The sequence below is a fragment of the Phyllostomus discolor genome, chromosome 4 (genome assembly GCF_004126475.2).
Source record: "Phyllostomus discolor isolate MPI-MPIP mPhyDis1 chromosome 4, mPhyDis1.pri.v3, whole genome shotgun sequence".
NCBI lineage: Eukaryota > Metazoa > Chordata > Mammalia > Chiroptera > Phyllostomidae > Phyllostomus > Phyllostomus discolor.
This window is the reverse complement of record NC_040906.2, coordinates 173,236,431-173,257,472: the sequence shown is the minus strand read 5'-3', so window position 1 is coordinate 173,257,472 and position 21,042 is coordinate 173,236,431. Positions and strand designations below refer to the sequence as shown.

Sequence of the window (21,042 nt, the reverse complement as noted above, 5' to 3'; positions counted from 1 at the left end):
AGAATCACATGTTGACTTTTAAAAATTAATTACAGGAGTTTCAGGAGAGGATAGCTCTTATTGAAGGTTTACAACCATTTTCAACATACATGGTACAGGCAGCTGTAAAGAATTACTACTCAGATCCTTTGGAACAATCACCTCTGGGAAAAAAGATTTGGGGAAAAACTAAAAGTGGAGGTGAGTGATGGGCTTGGTGTGGGTTGCTAGAGTGGAATTTTGTGATATGTGTGGTGTGTGTGTCTACATTTGTTTGTTGTTTTTTTACCTGAATATTAAGTAATGTTTATTATGTGAACTTTTTAAAGCATAAAAAAATGTATTGGTTGAAAAATACTTTGATGACCTGATTTTTGCTCTAACACCAGAAGATGATAAGTAATATTCCATCCAAATGAAAAGCAACCAGAAGCCGTACATCAGAACGAATACTGTTTGGCCCAGAAACCCATTCTTTCATCTCACCACACAGTGTCACCCTCTTCCCATAAATTCGTAGGTCTCTGCACACACAGTGAGACAGGAAAAACAAGACTTTTCTTTATGTGGATTTTACTAGCCACTGAGATTTAAAGTAATAACATCATTGCCTTAAAGTAAATGGATCTGGAATCTAAAAAGGTGGTTTTAGAGGCGGTGGTTATGATGAGGTGATGGCATTTCTTTCATATGTCGCTGATGACATTCATAAAAGTCACCCAAATTTGGTTCTTCAGCACCGTTGGCTAAACCCTGGAGCTAGAGTCAGAGAATGATTTAGTCATTAGGCAAAAATAAGTGAGAGCCTTTCAGACAGCCTGGTAGCTTACCATTATATAAGAGGCTGGCTTTCCTTCGGAACATCTGTCATTCATTCTGCTCACATGATACGACTATTCCTCAACCAAGACCCCATTACTTCTTTCCATCTTCCAGTGCTATTGCAACATCCCTTGTCATGCGTTGCTATTTATTTCAGTACCGGAGGCTGTTTGGCATATTAACACCACTGTGCAGTCAGACACCAGCCTTGTTATATCCTGGAGAGAGACTCTCAAGCCAAATGGACCTAAGGAGTCAGTCCGCTATCAGCTGGCAGTCTCACACCTGGCCCTGATTCCAGAGACTCCTCTCAGACAAAGTGAATACCCAAATGGAAGCCTTGCTCTCTGTGTCACAGGACTGTCTGGTGGAAAACTGTATGTGTTGAAGGTACAGTGAGGTTACCGGGTACTTTGATTGCCATTCTTAAGCACAAGGTTTAGGACAGGTTAAGCAATTTTATCTATTTATATTTTTTCAACAAAAAGGTTCTGGCCTGCCACGCCCAGGAACTGTGGTGTGCTGAGAGTCGCCCCGTCACTGTTGCAACCTTTGACACACCGGAGCAGCCTTGTGCCTTGGTTCCGGAGAACACGAGTTTGCAGTTAGATTGGAAGGCTCCATCTGGTGTTAACCTCACCAGGTTTTGGTTCGAGCTCCAGAAGGTAGATCACACTGTACACCTTTAATGCCAGTTTTTCTTTTGTGCTGTAGAATAAGTTGGAAGTTCTTTTGTATATCTCTAGAGCATTCTCTGTTTAAGTCAACAATATATCGACCACACTCATTCATTCAGGTTTGCCACATGGAAGTGGTGAGCTGCCTAGACTGATTTCTGATAGAAAGAACTCCCAGAGAGATTAATTTGCTCTTAAAAAGCCCCATGTAAAAGGGTATAAATTATGGTTTACTGATTTCATAATATTTTACTTAGTTTAGATGTTACTGGCCCAGTTCTCTGGTTTAAAGTCGATAGCAGTTTGGTGTTTTCTAATGAAAAAAAATGGAAGATATGTACAAGCAAAAAACCCAAAACCCAAAATTTTGTTTAGAAATGTTCTTTCAACCATTAAGGGCTGTGGAGCAACTGGAGAGTAAAATGTAAGACCATTTTGATCTTGGCATGTAAACTATGTATTCCTCATCTAAAAACTTCATGCTTTAACCGATATAAAAATATCCACTGAATTTTAAAATATCATTCATCTAATTAATTCACTGCTAGGGAAAGTAGGCATTAATTTTTATATTGCTACACTTATAATATATTATTACATTTGTCTAATTGCTACATTTCATTTTCATCATTATATATGTGTGTGTCCTCATTAATAAAGATTGGCTAGGAATGTCTTGTTCATTGGTAACTTAAAAACTATTCAGTATAGTCATGGCTTTATTTCCTTTTAAAAATGAAGTTATTCCAAGGATGTTTTTAGATTTTACTATGTAAGATTTTTTTATGATCTTGTACTTTTAGATAAAAACTATGAAAATGTGAAACAACAGTGAATGTTGAGGTGACAAAACCAAAGGCCATAGTTTAACGGGACTTTTGCCATTAAGCATGTTTATGGTGATGTGTTGCTTTTCAAAAAAAATGGTCATCTTATAAAATGCAGTTTCATTGGAGAAATAGGAGGATCACCTTTTTTTTTTCTTTGACCTTGATTTAAGTAAGCCCTAGTGCAGTTTAGTTTAAAGTCAAAGGAGGGATGTAAAGTTCATTTCCCAGATCAAAGACATGAAATGGAGAAGGACCTTAGAGAGGATGATCTCTAGCCTCTCATTTTACTAATGAGAAGGCAGAGACCCAGACAGGTGCCAACATGAGTCAGATACCACCAGCCAGGCAGAGGAGGACCCCAGGGCCTGACTCATTCCCACAGCACTCCTCCTTGGGTGCCCTCCACGGAAGGAATGTGAGTCATTAAGTCACCCAAGTCTTCAAAGTTTGGAAAGAAGGGCAGCAGATAGGGACTGCCTGTTTCAGTCCTCATGACTTCCGTGCAATGCTTTTTGTTTCAAAACTTCCATTATTCCTATACTTGCTCAACACAAGTTTCAGAAAGACCTCCTAGGAAACCATGAAGCTGAAATTGTTTAATACAGTAATTTCTATATGTGTGACCCTCTATAGGTCCTAATTGATGAGCACAGTAGAAGGCTATGTTCTGATATGGTTAATGAGTGATATCTAGTCATAAGCTTCTATCCCTTTTGAACCTACCTTATAATAATAGAATACCTGGGAATGAATTTATAACTCTATATGAAAACTCTGATGCAGGCAACAAGGATGAATATGTGCTTTTGTTCTTACTATTCTATTACAGTTGTCCCAGTTTGTCCCCCTTTGCCCTCCTCTGTCCAGCCCACCCCCTTGCTACCACAGTCCATCCCCACACCATTGTCCATGTCCGTGGGTCATTCATATATGTTCTTTGACTAATCCCTTCCCCTTCTTTCCACTATTCTCCCCATCCCCTCCCTCTGGTAGCTGTCAGTCTGTTCCCTGTTTCCATGCCTCTGGTTCTGTTTTGCTCATTAGTTTATTTTGTTCATTAGATCATATGGTATATGTCCTTCATTGACTGTCTTATTTCACATAGCATAATAGTTTCCAGTTCCATCCATGTTGTTGCAATGGGTAAGAATTTTTTCTTCTTTCTTCCTGCTGCATAGTATTCCATTGTGTAAAAGTACCACGGTTTTTTGCTCCACTCATCTACTCATGGGCACTTAGGCTGTTTCCAACACTTGGCTATTGTAAATTTCACTGCTATGAACACTGGGGTACATAGGTTCTTTTGAATTGGTGTTTTGGGATTTTTAGGGTATATTCCTAGCAGTGGAATCACTGGGTCAAAAAGCAGTTCCATTTTTAATTTTTTGAGGAAATTCTATACTGTGTTACACAGTGGCTGCATCAGTCTGCATTCCCACCAACAGTGCACTAAGGGTTCCCTTTTCTCCATGTCATTGTCAGCACTTGTTTGTTGATTTATTAATGATGGCCATTCTGACAGGTGTGAGCTGATATCTCATTGTGGTTTTAATTTGCATCTCTCCAACGGCCAGTGATGTTGAGCATTTTTCCATGTGTCTCTGGGCCCTCTGTATGTCCTCCTTGGAGAAGTGTCTATTCAGGTCCTCTGCCCATTTTTAAATTGGATTGTTTGTCTTTTTGGTATTGAGTCATGTGAGTTCTTTACATGTTTGGGAAGTGTTCTTACAGAAGGAGTTTGGAAAAGAAAAACTAAATGTTTTAATCTGTAACTCACTGTGGACTTCTTCATAGAATCAAAACATGTAAAAATATTATTTTGAAATTAATAAATCTCTGGAATTGAAAGTATCATTGTTTTGATCCATTATTGTATACTTAACCATCCTGATATGTATAATACAGACATATACACTTAGAGAAAACAAGAAGTCAAGCTCTGTGTCTTCTCCAATGACACATAGGCAGAAGTATATGTCCCACCTTGGACTTATCCTAAGAACTGTCATTCAAGTCAGTTATAGCTTGCTGTAAAAATATAAGTGCTGTCAGTGGTAGGAATGATGTTTGGGGTCAAACATTAACAAGTTCTTATTTTTTAATATAAAATAAATTGTATGTAAAGTTTAATTGTTTGCATTGGTGCATGAATTTCTATGCTTAAGAAAGTTTTCTTAAAGGAATAAAAATGTTAATTGAGTCTTCTCTTCCTAGTGGAAGTACAATGAGTTTTACCAGGTTAAAGCTTCATGCAGCCCAGGTCCTGCTTATGTCTGTACCATCACGGATCTGCAGCCCGACACCTCATACAGTATCCGTGCGGTGGTGGTTTATGGGACAGGAAAAAACAGCACCTCGCTTCCAGAAAGTTTTAAGACAAAAGGTGAGTAATTACAGCATGCAGAAAACCTTATACATTCCCTCAATTCTTTTCTCAGCACTTATTTCACCAATCCTAGAAGTTGACATTTTTCTTAAGTGAGTAAGTAATTATTTCTAAAACTTGACTGAAGAAACTGGAGTTAGGAGTCCTTATACCCAGTAATGAGATAATACTCACTGGCTCTTGCAAGATCCCAAACAGGGCAAAGTTATTTTGCCTTTCAGGATTCAGATTTCTTGTCTGGCCTTGATGTTTTGTAGTAAGAACTAAATGAAATTAATGTTACCATATTTATCTGGTGACTACTATACCCTCATGCTAAAGATAAAATATCTAAAAAGTATACTCATCTTAAATTAACTAGTATTCTAAAGAGAGTACCGTAACTCCAACATGATCCTTAGAAGAATCAAGGGAAAATGCTTCAAAACTTACAATACTTTCTTTGTGTATCACTTATTTCATATCAAGCTAAGATATTATTACTCCTATCAAGAATCATCACTAATAAAAACTTCAAATACTCATTTAAAAATATGCACTCATATGAGACTATTTCTGAACATTTCTTTAATATATTCGTCTTTCCTTTTAGTAAATATAGTCTGTAGAAATATGTTGTGCAGAATATTTTATACTTCTAACATATCAATTAGCATTTTCTTTTGTTTCCAAAGCTGGTGTCCCAAGTAAACCAGGCATTCCAAAATTATTAGAAGGCAGTAGGAATTCAGTACAATGGGAGAAAGCTGATGATAATGGAAGCCGGCCTATGTACTATATCCTTGAGATAAGGTATGTCTGTTCGCAAAAGTGCTTTGTAAACTGCAAGGAACTAAGTAGTTAATTGTAAGGTGTTATTAGATAAAAATTAACAATGTTTTTCCATGTGTATTTTATAAATAAACATGAAGGATCTTTAGTTTAAGGACCTTGAATGTATAATTATATTCTTTGTTCAGTTCCTAGCAGCCAGCCTCGGCTCTCCAGTTATAGGCAGATCACATCTCAGAAATCTGTAACTGCTTGTCAAAACTTTATGAAAATAATTCCATCATCGGCACATATAACTTATATTTACTTAATATCTATTCTATTCCAGAAGCCGAGCTATGTTTAATATTAGATGATGGGATGCATGTAAATTTCTGATGTTAATTTGTTTTAGCTAGGTGAAGAATGTCCAGTTAGAATTGTTAATGAGCTAGGTATTTTTCTGAATGTAAAATCAGGTGTAGGTCACACCAGACTCTCTATTCACTGGGAAGATTACTGTTTGCAGTGTGTTCCTAGGCACCGAAAATGTGCCTTTGATGAAAACGAATCAGCTGATGAACACACGCAGTCTCAGGCCCTGCCAGCATGAGGAGCTCTGTGAATCCTCACTGGCTCAGATGAGCTGATTTCATGCCAGCGTGAGGGGAGAATTCCAAATTCCACAGACACGCCTCTCACGAGACTATGAAGCCATCTTTTAAGAAGCTCCAAGGACAAAAGTCACTTCCATAATTATAGTCCTGGCTACTTGAGCTTTAGATCTATTTTTGCTTCATCTTACTCTGGCATTCCCATAACCTTAAAAAATTTTCCCTGCTCATGCCAGAGGATTACGTTATTTCTAACATAACCTTCTTGAAATTTCTGTTACTGCTTTTCATATAGAGTGAAATACACTCTGACCTGCAGTACTGCCTTGGTGGTCTGTGACTGTAATCAGGCGTCACCTTGGTCTTGCAGGACGCCTTTCGTGTGTCCTCTTCAGTAACACTAAGCACGCTGCTCCATAATGCTTCACATTTCCTTGCCCCAAGTTTCTGCTCTCAGGACAGGACTATGGGATAACAGATGAATTGCTGTACCTTCAGTATCTCAAAGTAACTCCGTCAGTCAGGACACTCCGGTATACCCTGAGGATTGCCCACAATACCGTGGCAGTGGCAGTGCCAAGTGCATGGACCCGGGAGCGAACAGACCATATTTCCCAGGGCTGCCTCAACAAAGTACCACCAACTGGATGGTTTAAAACAATAGACACTTTTCTCTTGCAGTTCTGGAAACTGGACATCTAAAAGCAAGGTGTCGGCATGACCATCCCTCTGAAGGTTCTAGGGGAGAACCCTTCCCTGCCTCTTCTTACCTGCTGGTGATTGCTGTCAGTCCTTGACATTCCTTGGCTTGTAGATGCATCCCTCCAGTCTCTGGCTCTGTCATTACATGGTGTTCTCTGTGTGTATCTGTGCCCAAATCTCTGTCTTCTTAAGAGGGCATTGCATCAATCATTATGTTTGAGCCTATTTTAATCCAATACGATCTCTTTAACTTGATGACATCTGAAAAGACCCTCTTTCTAAACAAGGTCATAGTCACAGAGTATGGGCTGGCATGAATTTTGGGGTCACTATTTCACCTAGTACACAGAGCATGTTTAATTCCTTGCTTTATTTCACTTTAAACTTACATTTTCTCATCTGTAAAGTGGGATAATAATATCTACCTCTATAGGCTGTTATGAAGGCAGTGAAATAGAATGACATATGGAAAACACCAGTATCTTGTGTTGTAAACACAAGGTGTTCAACCAAAGTCAGAATTCCTTCTCTTTCTCAATGGCCAATAGCGGTGAAGAGACACTTTATACATTTTTCAAGGTCTCTTTCTTTTGGATCAGAGTTGTTTGGTTAAACAATGAAATTACCTATGAGGCTTGACAAAATGTACAAAGTCATTGTGTCCTGAAGCTTCACTCAGGATGCTCCCGAGGGCATTCAGCTCCTGTGACAAAGTCTGCTGCTCTGACCCTCCACTTGTTCTTGCCCATCCCCGGGCCCTCACAGGCTCAGCCTTTGCTGTCATTGTTGCTGTTTTGGGATGGCTGCTCAGTTAGCAGGAGCAGAACTGGCTTCTCTTACATATCCCCACACTTACTGAGGGTTGGCACCAAGTCCTAAAACTGCTGTGTTCTGAAAAGTTTTCAACTTCTTATTGTCAGAGAAAACATAACTGGAAGACCTTCAGTCTGTGAATTTGTTAAAAGCCATTCCAGTTACACCTTTTAAATCCAGCTCTTGTGCTCTTTCCATGTTGCGTGTGAAGGATAATGTGGGTTGATTTTGAGGTGAGTGTAGGCCAATACAAAACTTGTATTGAATCCCAGACATACTAACTTTGGTAGCTGAGCTGTTACACCTTCCTTATCAATTTTATATTTTGCATTTTATCTTATCTGGATATGGTATTTGAAAACTACAGATATAGAGACTAAGTATTAGGAAACAAAAACTTTCCAATAAGCCCCTGCCAGTGTGGCTCAGTTGGCTGGAGTGTCATCATCCCATAAACTGAAAGGTCATGGGTTCCATTCCCAGTCAGAGCACATACCTGTGTTGCAGGTTTGGTCCCAATTAGGGCATGAGCAAGGGGTGGCTGATCAATGCTTTTCACGTCCATGTTTTTCTCCCTCTCTCTCCCTCCCTTCTCCTCCTCTAAAAATTAATAACCATATTCTCAGGTGAGGTTAAAAAATCCCAATTAAACATTATGGAATAATTGTCTTATGTGTTTGGAATTCTGAAGAAAGTGTACACATTCTGATAGTAAAAAAAGGCACTTCAGCTTTCTCTTATTCATTATTTTCCTGATGGGCTGAATTTGTTGGCTCCATTCATTGCTGGGATGACTTCATAAGATTATGCTGTGTTCTGTGCTGAAACCATGTGAGAGGAATGACATCAAGGGTAAATTGTGCACTTGTATATGTTCTGTAGTTCTGTCATTAAAATGATCTATGAGCATCGAGAATAACATATATGTTGTCTCATATATTTTCTATATTCATGGTTTTGCTCTTTCTTTTGCAGAAAGGGCACTTCAAATGATTCACTGAACCAGGATTTAATGTGGAAGATGGCATTTAATGGATCCTGTGGTAGCATTTGTACTTGGAAGTCCAAAAAGCTGAAAGGAGCATTTCAGTTCAGAGTAGTAGCTGCAAATAATCTGGGATTTGGTGAATACAGTGGAATCAGTGAGAATATTTTATTAGCTGGAGGTATATTACCGTGTGTGTTCACATACTAACTTATACAAAGGCTCAGAGATAAAGATAGTACATTCTTAACATTAGCAATAATTGAGTGACTATAACTTATCATCCAAAGTAGTACAGTGATCATTTCATCTGATGTGCTCTTCTTGAAACATCAAGATCATTGTCATTTTTAGTCTTGATACTAAACAGCTACTGCTTAGTGCCTACCTCGTCAAGTCCATGCTCCTACCTAGACTTCCAAGGCTGTCGAAAACCTGGTCCTTATCCAGGCTTATTGTCCTTTTCCCAGTACTCCCATCTTCTGTACCACAGGTCTAAAACTATGCTTCATCTCTTTCCCAGTACTTACATTTTCCACTGTGTATCCTATTTGTTTATGATACATCATCTTTCTCATCACATTGGCTAGAAATCTCAGTACCATGTTTTATTTTCCCTCTCTTTACTCAGGCACTAAGTTCTGTTGCTTTACCACCTTGATTTTTATGTGATGAGGTCCCATCTTCCTATTTCCACTTTGGCTTTCCAAACTTAAGCTCTTGAGTTTTGGCTGTGCTCTTGGCTTTATCACATGCTGACAGTTAATCTAGCCACAGCACAGCTGGATCACTTAACCCGCCTCTGAAGTGACCGAAGTGGCTCTCCATTCACTGCCTTCAGGTCCATGTATAAACTTTTGTGTGGCATTTAGGGCTTTCTATGATTTGTCCTGTGTTTGCAGTTTATCTTTCCCGGTATTTATCCCTACTTGGTAGTCCATATCAGATTGGTAAAAAGCTTTAAGACACTATGTCTTCAGCCTTTGTTTTTATCAGCCTGAAATGCGGGACCCTCGAACCTACTATTCACCCCATTACCTGGCATTTCCTTTCCTTTCCTTTATGTCCATTGAAATTTTTCTCGTCCTTCAAGGCCTAACTTAAATGAACCCATCATAATGTTTAACTAATAATCCTTAGGCAAATAAATAATTGCATTTTATATACACACAGCCCAATATTCTATATAAAATTTGCATTATTCTCTTTTTAAAAAATTACAGTTATCTAGATAAGAGTTCAGACAACTTTTTCTGAAAATAACCAAATAGTAAATATTTTGGGCTTTGCAGGCTGCAGCTGGTCTCTGTAGCATATTTTTCTTCTTCTTTCCTTTTCTTTTTTTAATAACACCATAGAAATCATTCTTAGCTCATGGGCAGCAGGGAATCAGGCTGCGGCCGGATTCAGCCCCCCAGGCGCAGCCTGCCGGGCTCAGGTGTGTCTCTTCTACTCAGCTGGAACCGTGTGCAAGAAGACACCGTGTTTTCATGTTCACATTCTTCAGTTCACTACACATGGGGTGAAATGTGCATGAAGGTGTTAGAGAGAAATAATAATCCTGACTATATATTTGAAGACTGAAACATTACAAGGGCTATGCATGTTTTCTCAGTCACTTTAAAGTAGAAACCTTGACAGGTACATCCTTATGATGTACTGGTAAACTGGCTCTCTGGAAAAAATGTAAAAACATTGATTTTTATTCCCAAGAGTGTAAACACTTTCACCATAAATATGATTTCAAGCTACATGGTTTAATTGCCTCCTAAAATATCATAGGATCTAGTTCTGATATATCAGGCAGATTATCTGGACTATCCTGTGAATTAATTTCTTTTTCTCATTTATTTCATTAGATGGTTTTTGGATGCCAGAAACAAGCTTTATACTTACTATTACAATTGGAATATTTTTGGTTGCTGTAATCCCCTTGGCTTTTGGTAAGTAAAATTATTTTTCATAAGTAATTATTTACTTGATTATACTAATTGATTTATCTCTCAGTTTACTTAATTTTCCACATGAAATAGACTCATAAAATTTACAATGTTATCTTTGGCTATACTTTCATACCCATTACCTTTTGTGGATTGTTTTTGGATATAGGAGTAACTATGTTATGAATAATATATCTATATTTACACTTCACATTATACTTTAGATAAAACTACTGGCAAGAATACCAAATTGAACTTTCTTTAAAATAGTGTTTGTTTCTGATTGACTATGTAACAAGTGTTTTGTGGCTTATAGTTTGAAATAAATTAAAAAACTGCTCTGGGTATATATTTTTTTAAGGATAGGATTAATGCAAGCCCAGAGGACATTCTCGGTAGGGGTAGTGTGGGTCTCCAGGCAGACAGCCTGGTTTGGAAAGAGCAGGGCCTCTTGTGCAGAAGATCCATTTCTGGCTTGTAGGATGCACTCTTACTGTCAGATGTCTGACTTGCTTATTTCAAATCCCTGCTCATTTATAAATGATCAGAAAAACAGAAGAATTAAGTTAGGTGGATAGAAAACTGGCTATTTCCCACTATTCATTTTATACCGATGTAATCCTAAAAGTTTTTTTCCTATAAACATTTAGTTTAATGATGAGAAAATACAGTGACAACTCCAAAAGGGTTGGTCAAATATTGGGCCTATAAGGTTATTACAGTGACCATACTTCCTGGTTCATTTCTGTTCTTGCAGCATAAACATTAGTAGCTCTTTCTTTCAGTCCCTATAATGCCTTGGTTTGGATTATGAGATATATGGTCACTCTATCATTATTAATATTATGAGTCCCTGACATGCTGAAACATTACAAGAAAAGCATGATATTTACCAGAAAAGAACACTGAAGTACATATTCCAAAAATTGTGGCTTATTTTTTTCATAAGTATAAAAAGGTAGAAGAGAACATTTAAGGAAAAGTTACAAACATAAAGTTGAAATCTCCAGGATAAAGAAAGCCGGTATTTCACTAAGTGTTCTAAATCTTTATTTTTCCCCAAACTGATGGAAATTGTAAGCTATTGGAGAGCACATTAAAACTTGAATTGAGATTTGTTTTCAGAGATTCCACACATATAATTTATGGAACTCTCTCTGCTAACTTGGAAAGCTAAAAATTTCAGCTGACCCTGCCAGGATATTAACCTGTGGTTCCAGGGAGTCTAAGTATCGCACAGCTGATGTTTGTGTCACTAAGCCAGCCCCTCCAGAGTTACACGAATGACTGCAGTATATTTGGCAGTTGGCATATAGGCTTGACTGCTTGTCTGCTTCCCTGCGGGGAAGGAACAGTACATGAAGGATCTTCCATCTGACCTTTGCTTGCCTACTTGTACATCACCATTGTTTAAACTCATAACTCTAGTGGATGAACATGAGATAATTTCAGACAACCTATTGTGCTTTCAAGACATCCCCTGGATATCTGACTTTCTCAGGACTTAAAGGTCTTTATTCTATTTGGAACTCACAGATTTTTCAGTATAGATAAGCTAATCTGGTTATTTAGGAACAGTGCATGTGGTTGTACAAGTAGGGGTGTGTAAGTGCATGAGAAAAGGCAGAGTTATTAAAGTAATGAAAAGTAGCAATTGTTTTAAAATTTGTATTGTGCTGGAGGCTCTCGTCACTCATACTTATAAATATAAAATTGAAACAAGGGTTTAAAAATAAGCATTGACAGTCTTTGCTCTGGTGAGCAGTCACATCTTGTGTGCAACATTAGCCATATGCTGGGAACAGAGGACAAGATAAAGCAGGACAGACCAGCCTCAGGAGCTTGCCATTTAATGAGGGAGGTAAGACCTACCTGTGTGAAAAAGATAAATAGTGATATATGTGTTAACAATAAAAGGCAATGAATAGTACATGAAATCCACAAGACAGTGACATAGAATTGCTGAGAGCCACAGTTAGTCTTATAAGTTCAGAGATGCAACTTAGAGGTTGCAGAAGTCTCGGAAGATATCACTGAAGATGGGGGACATTAACCTGGGACTTTAAGAATGAAGAGGGGTAATGAGAGCATTTTGGGTTTGAAAAATTGCATTAGAGAAATTACTTAAGATCTATCCCTGTGTGGTGCCTCAGATGGAATTTTACTTGAATAAAACTCTAACCTGTTAAATACAGAAGCTACTGTGGAATAAAGTTCAAATTTTCATGACCATCTAACAAAGGAGCCATGCTGTTTTTAGCTTCTGAGCCAATATTCTAAGATACATGGGTGATCTTATTGACATAATTATATTTTAATCTTTAAAATATCATTTATGTTTTATGATTATAAAAATATTTGCTCATTGTGTGAAGAAGGCAACACAAATCACCCATAATTTCACAACTCGGGAGGACCACTGCTGACACTTAGTGTGTATATGAATAGGTGTATATGGAACAACAGTGGATATATGCTCTGCATTGTTGTACTCTGCATTTAAATAAAGCATGCCATTATAGCCATTAATTATATTGAAAGCACTCCTCAGCTCTACTGAGGAGTATAACCTGCACGTATCTGGACTCAGAAATGAATTTGTTTCACTAATAATTATTCTGTGAGTGTGTTTTGGTTTGGCTTTGGTTTATGGGTGATTCTGATGTTACAATATTTCAACTTATTTATAATAGCAATAAGAAATATGTTAAATATTATTATAATACAAGATGAAACATGAGGTAGTATAAGCTATGTGTTTTTCTGTGACCTTGTACCTAGATTTAATTAGTTCAAAAAAATTTTTAAATCCTCACTTGAAGGCATGTTTATTGGTTTTAGAGAAAGGGGAAAGAAAGGAGAGAAACCGCTATGTGAGAAAGACATCAACTGGTTGCCTCCCAGCGCTCCCTGACTGGGGACCACACCTGCAACCTACATATGTGCCTTGACCAGGAATTGAACCTGAGACCTTTAGGTTTATGGGCCAACCCTCCAACCAACTGAGCCCCACTGGCGAAGGCTAATTAATATTTTTTTTATTATGGGTGTCTTTTTCAATCAAATTTGATTATTTTACTAATGGTGTTCTTATAGATAAGTGTTTAAAATGTTAACATTCCTAAAGGAAAAAGAAGCAATGCTTTATTTTGTAATTTTTGTCTGTTTTTCTTTATAGTCTGGCATAGAAGACTAAAGAATCAAAAACCTCCCAAAGAAGGGCTGACAGTTCTCATAAACGAAGACAAGGAGTTGGCTGAGCTGCGAGGCCTGGCCACTGCAGTAGGACTGGCTAATGGCTGCTGTGCTATACGGTGTGTGATGGGGGCCATCACGGTGGGGCACCTGGGTGGGGAGCAGGCCGGGCTGCCCTGCTTCATGCCCACTCTCCTGGCATAGTTATTAACAACACACCCTAATGCCCTCAAATGTGCCCTCGGGTGCATGGCAAATGACATGGTTACCCTATCCTAAGGAAAATAAGCAAATATCAGTTATTTTCTAGTGTTTTATTACATTGTTCAAAAATAAAAGAAACAAGGAGATAAATACTACATTGAAGAGAGTAGATGGTAACATGGTTGGGTCAGCAGGAGGCATCTGGACGAGAGGGATTTCAAGAGTGATGTGGGTGTGCTACAAATGCAATCTAACTCTGTTTTCAGAAGTTGTGTGTTGGTTGGCTTCAAAAACTCTTCAAGAGAGATGAGTTTTGAACTTCTGTTGTCATTATAATTAAAGAAAATATTTAAATATCTTTTTATACAAGGCACTGTATTATATGACCTATGCACAAAGGGGTTATGTAGTCGTAGGCCTTAAAATTTGTAATTAAACACATAAAAATGAAGGATTTGGAGCAGACACAGAGGTGATCTAAATTAGCTACTCAGAGGTGACTTTCCTTGAGAAAAATACTCAGCACATCCAACATTCGACATTCTCTTTGAAAAACTCAAAGCATTTTAAATGCAGATGCATTTCCCCCTTGTAGTATTCCAAGTGAGAAGCCTGGCTTTCTAAAAGTTAACCTGATGGAAACAAAGTTGATTTTTGTGGTCATGGTAAATTTTTATATAGGAGACCAGCTGTGTGAAATTGTTAAAGTAAATGTTTTTTAGCTCATAAATCCAGATGTATTTATTACTAATTTACAATAGCTATATATGCAAATTGGTAACCTGAAGAAATTAATAATTGGTAACTGTAACAAAACAAGCTATGGCAAAAAGAAAAACAAAAACTTGAGGCAATACTCACAAGGGCATGTTTCTATCAAACGAAGGTGCTTGGAAGCAAAGTGACATGGTCTGTCTGGGGTTCAGAATAAGGAAGGAATACTCTGCATGGTGGAATAAGGAAGGAACAGGAACGCAAACTTCCACATCACTGTCTCATGCAGAATGCACTGCAGTGTTGTAAAGCCGTGGGGTTTCTTTTTCATACTCTCTTGAGCACTAACAACACCCACTTTCAAACCGTATATTTTGGCAGATCAAAAATATTATTATTTTCTAGTACTCTTCCGACGCAAGAGGAGATTGAAAGTCTTCCTGCTTTCCCCCGGGAAAAACTAACTCTGCGTCTCTTGCTGGGAAGTGGGGCCTTTGGAGAAGTGTACGAGGGGATAGCAGTAGACATCTTAGGAGCTGGAAGTGGAGAAACCAAAGTAGCAGTGAAGGTAATGTGGATCTTCTAACTCCTTGATATGTTATGTCTGCACATTTACATGGATTTGCATGAATGCAACTACAGTAAAAGATGAGTAATATTAATTGAAAAGAGAACCAGTAGAAGCTAGGAGCCTATTCATGGCTACAGAAATCACATTTTTCTTCTTCTTCCTACATGAACTCTGAAATTGATAGTAAACCTTAAGGTTTCTGATTAGTTGACACCCAGACATTTTCCCTGCAAATACACTATTGAGAACTGGGCTTGTTAAGCACGCTTTCAAGGTCCTGAGTAGCAGGGTAGATTGTGAATATTTTAGGCTTGTGGTCATCTCATGGCAGTTGCAGCTATACCACAGTCAGTTTGTAGACCAATGAGGGTGGTTATGTTTCATTTAAACTTTATTTTGAAAACTGAAGTTTGAATATCATATAATTTGTATGTATAATAAAATAGTGCTATTTTCTTCTTTCAACCATTTAAAAATGTAACATGTCAATTATACTTCAATAAAGCTAGAAAAAAAATAAAATATAATATAAATGTCACAACTATTTTCATATTGCCAGATATACAAAAATAGGCGGTGGGTGGAGTTGGTCCACAGACTCTACTTCGCTGTCCTGTGCTCCACAGTTATTCATCATTTATATTTAATGTGGTTTTAAGGAAGCACTGGATATATTCTCAGATTTTTGTAAGACTTTCTTTTGATTGAGAGATGATGAATCTTTTATGTAACTGAACAATACCCTGACCACAGCTTGTTAGGAATTTGTTGCTTTGAGTGTGGGCTATACAACCAGAAAAGCTGGCAAGATTCTCTCAACGGGTTTAAATAAATGTTTAGTTTTCTCACATAACCAGATGACTGCTACCTTTAGTGCAGTGCCAGTATATGTGAAATTCTCTTGACTTTGTACATGTGTGTTGTCTCACGGTCCCAAAATGGTTGCTGAAAAATCAGGCATTGAATTTTCATTCAGGCTAGAACATTCACTGACCAGAAGGGAGCCATATTTGCAAGGGAGGCAGGAGAATTGCAGAACATGATTTTCATAATTATCTCAGATCAATTGCCTGGGATTGGGCACCTTGCCTCTGAAAAACAAATTATGATATTGTTAACAAAGAAGGTAGGGGAACAGATATTGAGTAGAAAATTTTGAAAATTAAGAAATTAACTTAACTCTGGCTAGTGTGGCTCAGTTGATTATAGCATCATCAAGTTAAATCAAAAGGTCATGGATTCAATTCCCGGTCAAGGCACATGCCTGAGTTATGGATTTGGTCCCTGGTTGGGGCACAAAGGAAAGGCAAGTGATCAATATTTCTTTTTTACATCCATGCTTCTTTCCCTCTTCCTCCCTCGCTTCCCCTCTCTCTTTGAAATTCAATAAGCATGTCCTCAAATGAGGACAAAAAAAGAAAAAAAGGAAATTAGCTTAAATGCCAAATTTGGTCTTTTTAAAAATGTCTACATGTTAGACTTTGTATAAATATTACTAGATCTTTGATCAGATTTTCTACTTGAATACTTTCAATAACAGAAGCTATCTTTTGAACAGTTTACACAGCAATACACATTCATTATCCATGATCTATGTTGAACTTTCATGGCGGATATTAGAAAACAAAACAAAGATTATTTCCACTAACCCACTGAGCTCACAGAAAGGTCTTCTAGACTGATCCTTGGCTTGTTTTTGTGTTGCACAGACTTTGAAGAAAGGCTCCACAGACCAGGAGAAGATTGAGTTCCTGAAGGAGGCACATCTGATGAGGTATCAGGGAGGCTCTGAAATAATGTTCCCTTGGTATGGGCAGGAAGCTTTTGCAACTGGTTGGTAGATTTTTAACATTCAAAATCCCCTGATGCAATAAATCATGCCCAAAATGAACATGGCCGAAGTTTAAATGGAAATATGTCTGTAATGACAAGTATTCTGCAGAAGCCGGTCTTCCCAGCCTGGGCACAGGCTGTCCTCAGGCAAAAGGTCTTCCATCCTTTTACCTTCAATAAGAAGTGTGTTTTGCAAGTGACATCTGAAGCTGTTCCACTTTAAACATGCTGATGGGCTTCTCAATGTACGATAAGGGTTGAAGTAGACTGAGTGAAAGAGAGTTCTCTCGAGTGCAATGATGCCAATGAAAATGTCCCTTGCCTTGATAAACTGGTCTTCGATGTCAGAATTAGTCATTGGGCATAAAAACTGCTCAAAGACTTCTTAACAGGAAGATTTGAGGCAGTGGTCCCGAGCTGTGGGCTCTAGTTATTAGATTGGGGTTTACTTGCTTTGATATCTTGAGAAAACACTTGGAGACTGAGTTGTCACTCTAAAAAAAAGAGAGTAATATTTTATGCTTGTGATGATAAAAATATAATGTTTTCAGTTGTCTTTTGAAGAAGGAAATTAGTTAAAATTACTTTCTTTTCCAAAACACAAAATACTTGAATACAAACATGATTTGTTTTAAAACTCACCCCATCCTATCCACGTGCCTGGCCACTAGAGGTTGCCGTATTACCTCTGCAAGGCAAGAGCGCAGAACAGCCCTTGGAAGAGGAAGCCTTCATTTATCAGAGAAAAAAAATCAGGGCTTTTGATGGAAACTATAGATAAGCAATTGCTCTAGTCCATAAAGGCACTCGGCTGGGACTTCCTTCTCTGTCACGACATCCCGCCTGTCTCTTTCCACTGTTTAGCAAGTTTAATCATCCCAACATCCTGAAGCAGCTTGGAGTTTGTCTGCTGAACGAACCCCAGTACATTATCCTGGAACTGATGGAAGGAGGAGACCTCCTCACCTATTTACGTAAAGCCCGGATGACGAAGGTGGGGAATAAGGTTCGCGGTATTGGTTTTGTAATGCATGTGCCCTGTAATGTACTATTAGTTTTATTTAAATTCAATAGGCTGCAGTTTTGGCCAATGGGAGAACCTTAGAATACTTCCTTGGAAAGAAATATCCTTCATGTTGGATAAGGACAATTAGCACCTTGAACTAATTTCTGGCATTTTCTGGTTATTTGAGCCTGATTGCTGTCTTTTATGGAAAAATAGGTCCCTCACTGCCAGAATCGTGTTTTCTGGAGAACAGAGATTGTGTGGAGTTTAAAAAGGCACATCTTTCTCTGTACTTTATGTCCGTCTCTCCCAAACTGATATTTCCCGCCCTTATGTCTTTACTAGACTTACATGTCCCCACCCAGCTGACATATCTGTTTGGATTTTCATAGGCAACTGAAACTAATTTGGGGCAAAACAAAATTCATTTCATACATTCTCCTCCATGCCGTCCATCCAATTTTTTGCTTTCTCTTTCCCTACAACCACGTCAAAAGGTCCTGTCGGCTCTCCAGCTCTGTCCGCAGGATGCAGCCTGGGTCCATCCCGTTCTCTCTTCGGTGCCTAGAGTGGTGCCTGGCACAGTGGGGACCCTGTGAAGGCACCTGGGGACCCCCTACATTCAACCTTAGATGAGAAACACATGAGACAAAACAGGAAACTAGAATGTACATCTATAGATTTAAAAAATTTGGTTTTCATTTATATCAAAGTATACATTATATAGCTACCAAATTTAGATATGGGACAAAGTTTAGCTATTGTGCCAGTGAGGAGTTTTTCACTATCTCATCCCGTGTTCTACCTTATCCCCGCCTCCCAGGCAGCTGCACGTTTTTCTTGTACTCACCTCCAGGCTCCCAAACACTCTGCCAGTGCCGCACACTGAGGGTCAACCTTGAGGGAAATTATGGACGTCCTTCTGTGAAGGATGAGGATTTAACCCTCTCAGATGTCCTCATGTAGCAGCCCACACCCACCCACTCTGCACACGTTGTTTCCTCCAACCCCCAACAGTGTCACGATTTTCAGATAAATCACTATTGCAGGTTTACATTACTGTGACCGCCTAAGTATCATTCGCAGCTGGTTACTCAAGTGCTATGCTTGTGTATTTTCCTTAAGCTCATTTAATAAATGTGTCTTCTTTCCCATTAGCTTAGTTTTCTATATACCTAAACTTCCCAACAGAATTGTCATACTCTCCTTGCTATGGTAAAATATATCGGATAATCCAGCGCGTAACAAATTTTTTCTTGGGCACTTCCCTCCTGGGCTCACATGGGGGCTTGTCCTCCGCTGTGTACACGGCTGTTCTCCTAGAGGCCTCCTTCAGGTTCACCCTGGTAACGTCCGCGTGGGGCCTCTGTTTTCTCCGTCCGATGTCTCTATTGTTTTGGAAAGAGAAAGCATGCACAGGAGGGTAAAACTGCCTTTTGTTCTTTTTCTTTCTGAGGAAATGTCCTTTATTCTTCGCTCACACTGGATTTGTAACTTGGTTAATTCTAGGTTGAAAGCCCCTAGTTCTCAAAACTAAATCCACCATACCTTTGTTTTCTCGCTTCTACAGCTGCCTTTAAGAAGTCTTTTGTCTTTCTGGTTCGCAGACTGATGATCCATGACCTGCATTTTGCCCTTCCTCTTTGGAAAATTGTAGGAACTTCTCCTTATCTGTAGTATCTTTTACACATCTTGATACTCAGCCTGGAAAATCATCCCTTTCAATTCCGGGATTTTTTCATTTTATTTCTTTGATAAAAAATACCTTTGTTCCCTCTATTTCCTTATTCTAGAAATTCTCTTAGTTGAATAATGGACAGCTTTGTTACATCATTTTTTTTATTAGCTGCCCTCTCTTTGTTCCTCTTTGTCCTTTTGCTCTCGATTCTGGTAGATTTCCTAGACTATTTTATAGAGTTTAAAATTTTAATTTTACAGATTCATTCTTATACAGGGTCTGGCACAAATAATGACCCTTTTTATTACGAGATCTTTTATTACAAAAGTGTAAGCATGTAATTCTGTAACATAACAATACCACACTCAAGCACACCATATGACATTTTAGGTCAAATGTTCAAATTAAAACTATAAATTATTACACCCATATTATTATCCTGCCAATCACACTCAAGCAAGCCTTACTTCTGCTGAGCCCTGTATTTTGACCACATCTTAAAATAATTATCTGGGGTTTTCCCATACATGCAAAATCTTATTTTTCCTAGGATGCTAATTATAGTTTTTTTAATAGTTACTTTGGTTCCTGAATTGTCCTGGTTGCCTCCTTTCTTCTTTGGATCTGTTTGTCATGTGAGATTTTCTCTACTGTTCGGCAAAGTGTGGCTGGTCTTCATATTTAATAGTGGGACCTTCATAGTTAATAGCGGATTGGAACCTATGTGTCTATAGCAGCTTCATTTGGATTGTCGGGTGGGACCGAGCTGTTCTGTTTGGGGTCCCCTATGACACCACCTGGATGTCTTCCCTGGCATATGCCTATCTTCACCAGAGGAGGATTGGCAGGTCTCCTGTCCAGGAATAAAGCTTGAGCCTATGTTCAAGGAGTCAGGAGGGAGACAGAGACCAGAGGTCTCAAGGCTCACTATGTGGATGCTTATTTAATTTCGCTCCCCATATTCAACAGAGCACCTTGGGATGTTTGGTGTTTTTGAACTTGGTGTTGCTGTGGTTCACTGTGTGTGTATGTGTATGTGTTTTCCCCAGAGGAAAGCCTCCAGCTACAGTGAGGACATCTAGGATCTAGTTAGCCCTTGATACAAACTTTTAAATTTACTTAAAATGTTATGAGATTTATTTGTGATTATGTGTCACAATGTATTTGATGTGTGGCCCAAGACAATTCTTCTTCTTCCAGTGTGGCCCAGAGATACCAAAAGCTTGGACACTCCTAATAGACCTTCATTTTCAGGATCTTAGTTTCTGTATGTATAAAATGGAATATTAAATAAAAAACTTTCTCAGGCTATTTTTAACTTTGATATTCCAAGACTGTGTTAA

General features: G+C 38.4%; 1 protein-coding gene across 2 annotated transcripts in view; it reads left to right on the top strand.

Moving 5' to 3' along the window:
* Positions 1-21,042, top strand: part of ROS1 (ROS proto-oncogene 1, receptor tyrosine kinase) — a 100,008-nt gene that overhangs the window by 58,372 nt on the left and 20,594 nt on the right. For both annotated transcript variants that reach the window (XM_036024614.1, XM_036024616.1), the window contains 11 exons: positions 36-180; positions 959-1,191; positions 1,290-1,466; positions 4,523-4,691; positions 5,369-5,486; positions 8,549-8,739; positions 10,418-10,501; positions 13,677-13,812; positions 15,017-15,179; positions 16,892-16,956; positions 17,880-18,009. In XM_036024614.1, coding sequence (XP_035880507.1) covers positions 36-180; positions 959-1,191; positions 1,290-1,466; positions 4,523-4,691; positions 5,369-5,486; positions 8,549-8,739; positions 10,418-10,501; positions 13,677-13,812; positions 15,017-15,179; positions 16,892-16,956; positions 17,880-18,009 — 1,611 coding nt within the window. The remainder of the gene's footprint in view (positions 1-35; positions 181-958; positions 1,192-1,289; positions 1,467-4,522; positions 4,692-5,368; positions 5,487-8,548; positions 8,740-10,417; positions 10,502-13,676; positions 13,813-15,016; positions 15,180-16,891; positions 16,957-17,879; positions 18,010-21,042) is intronic.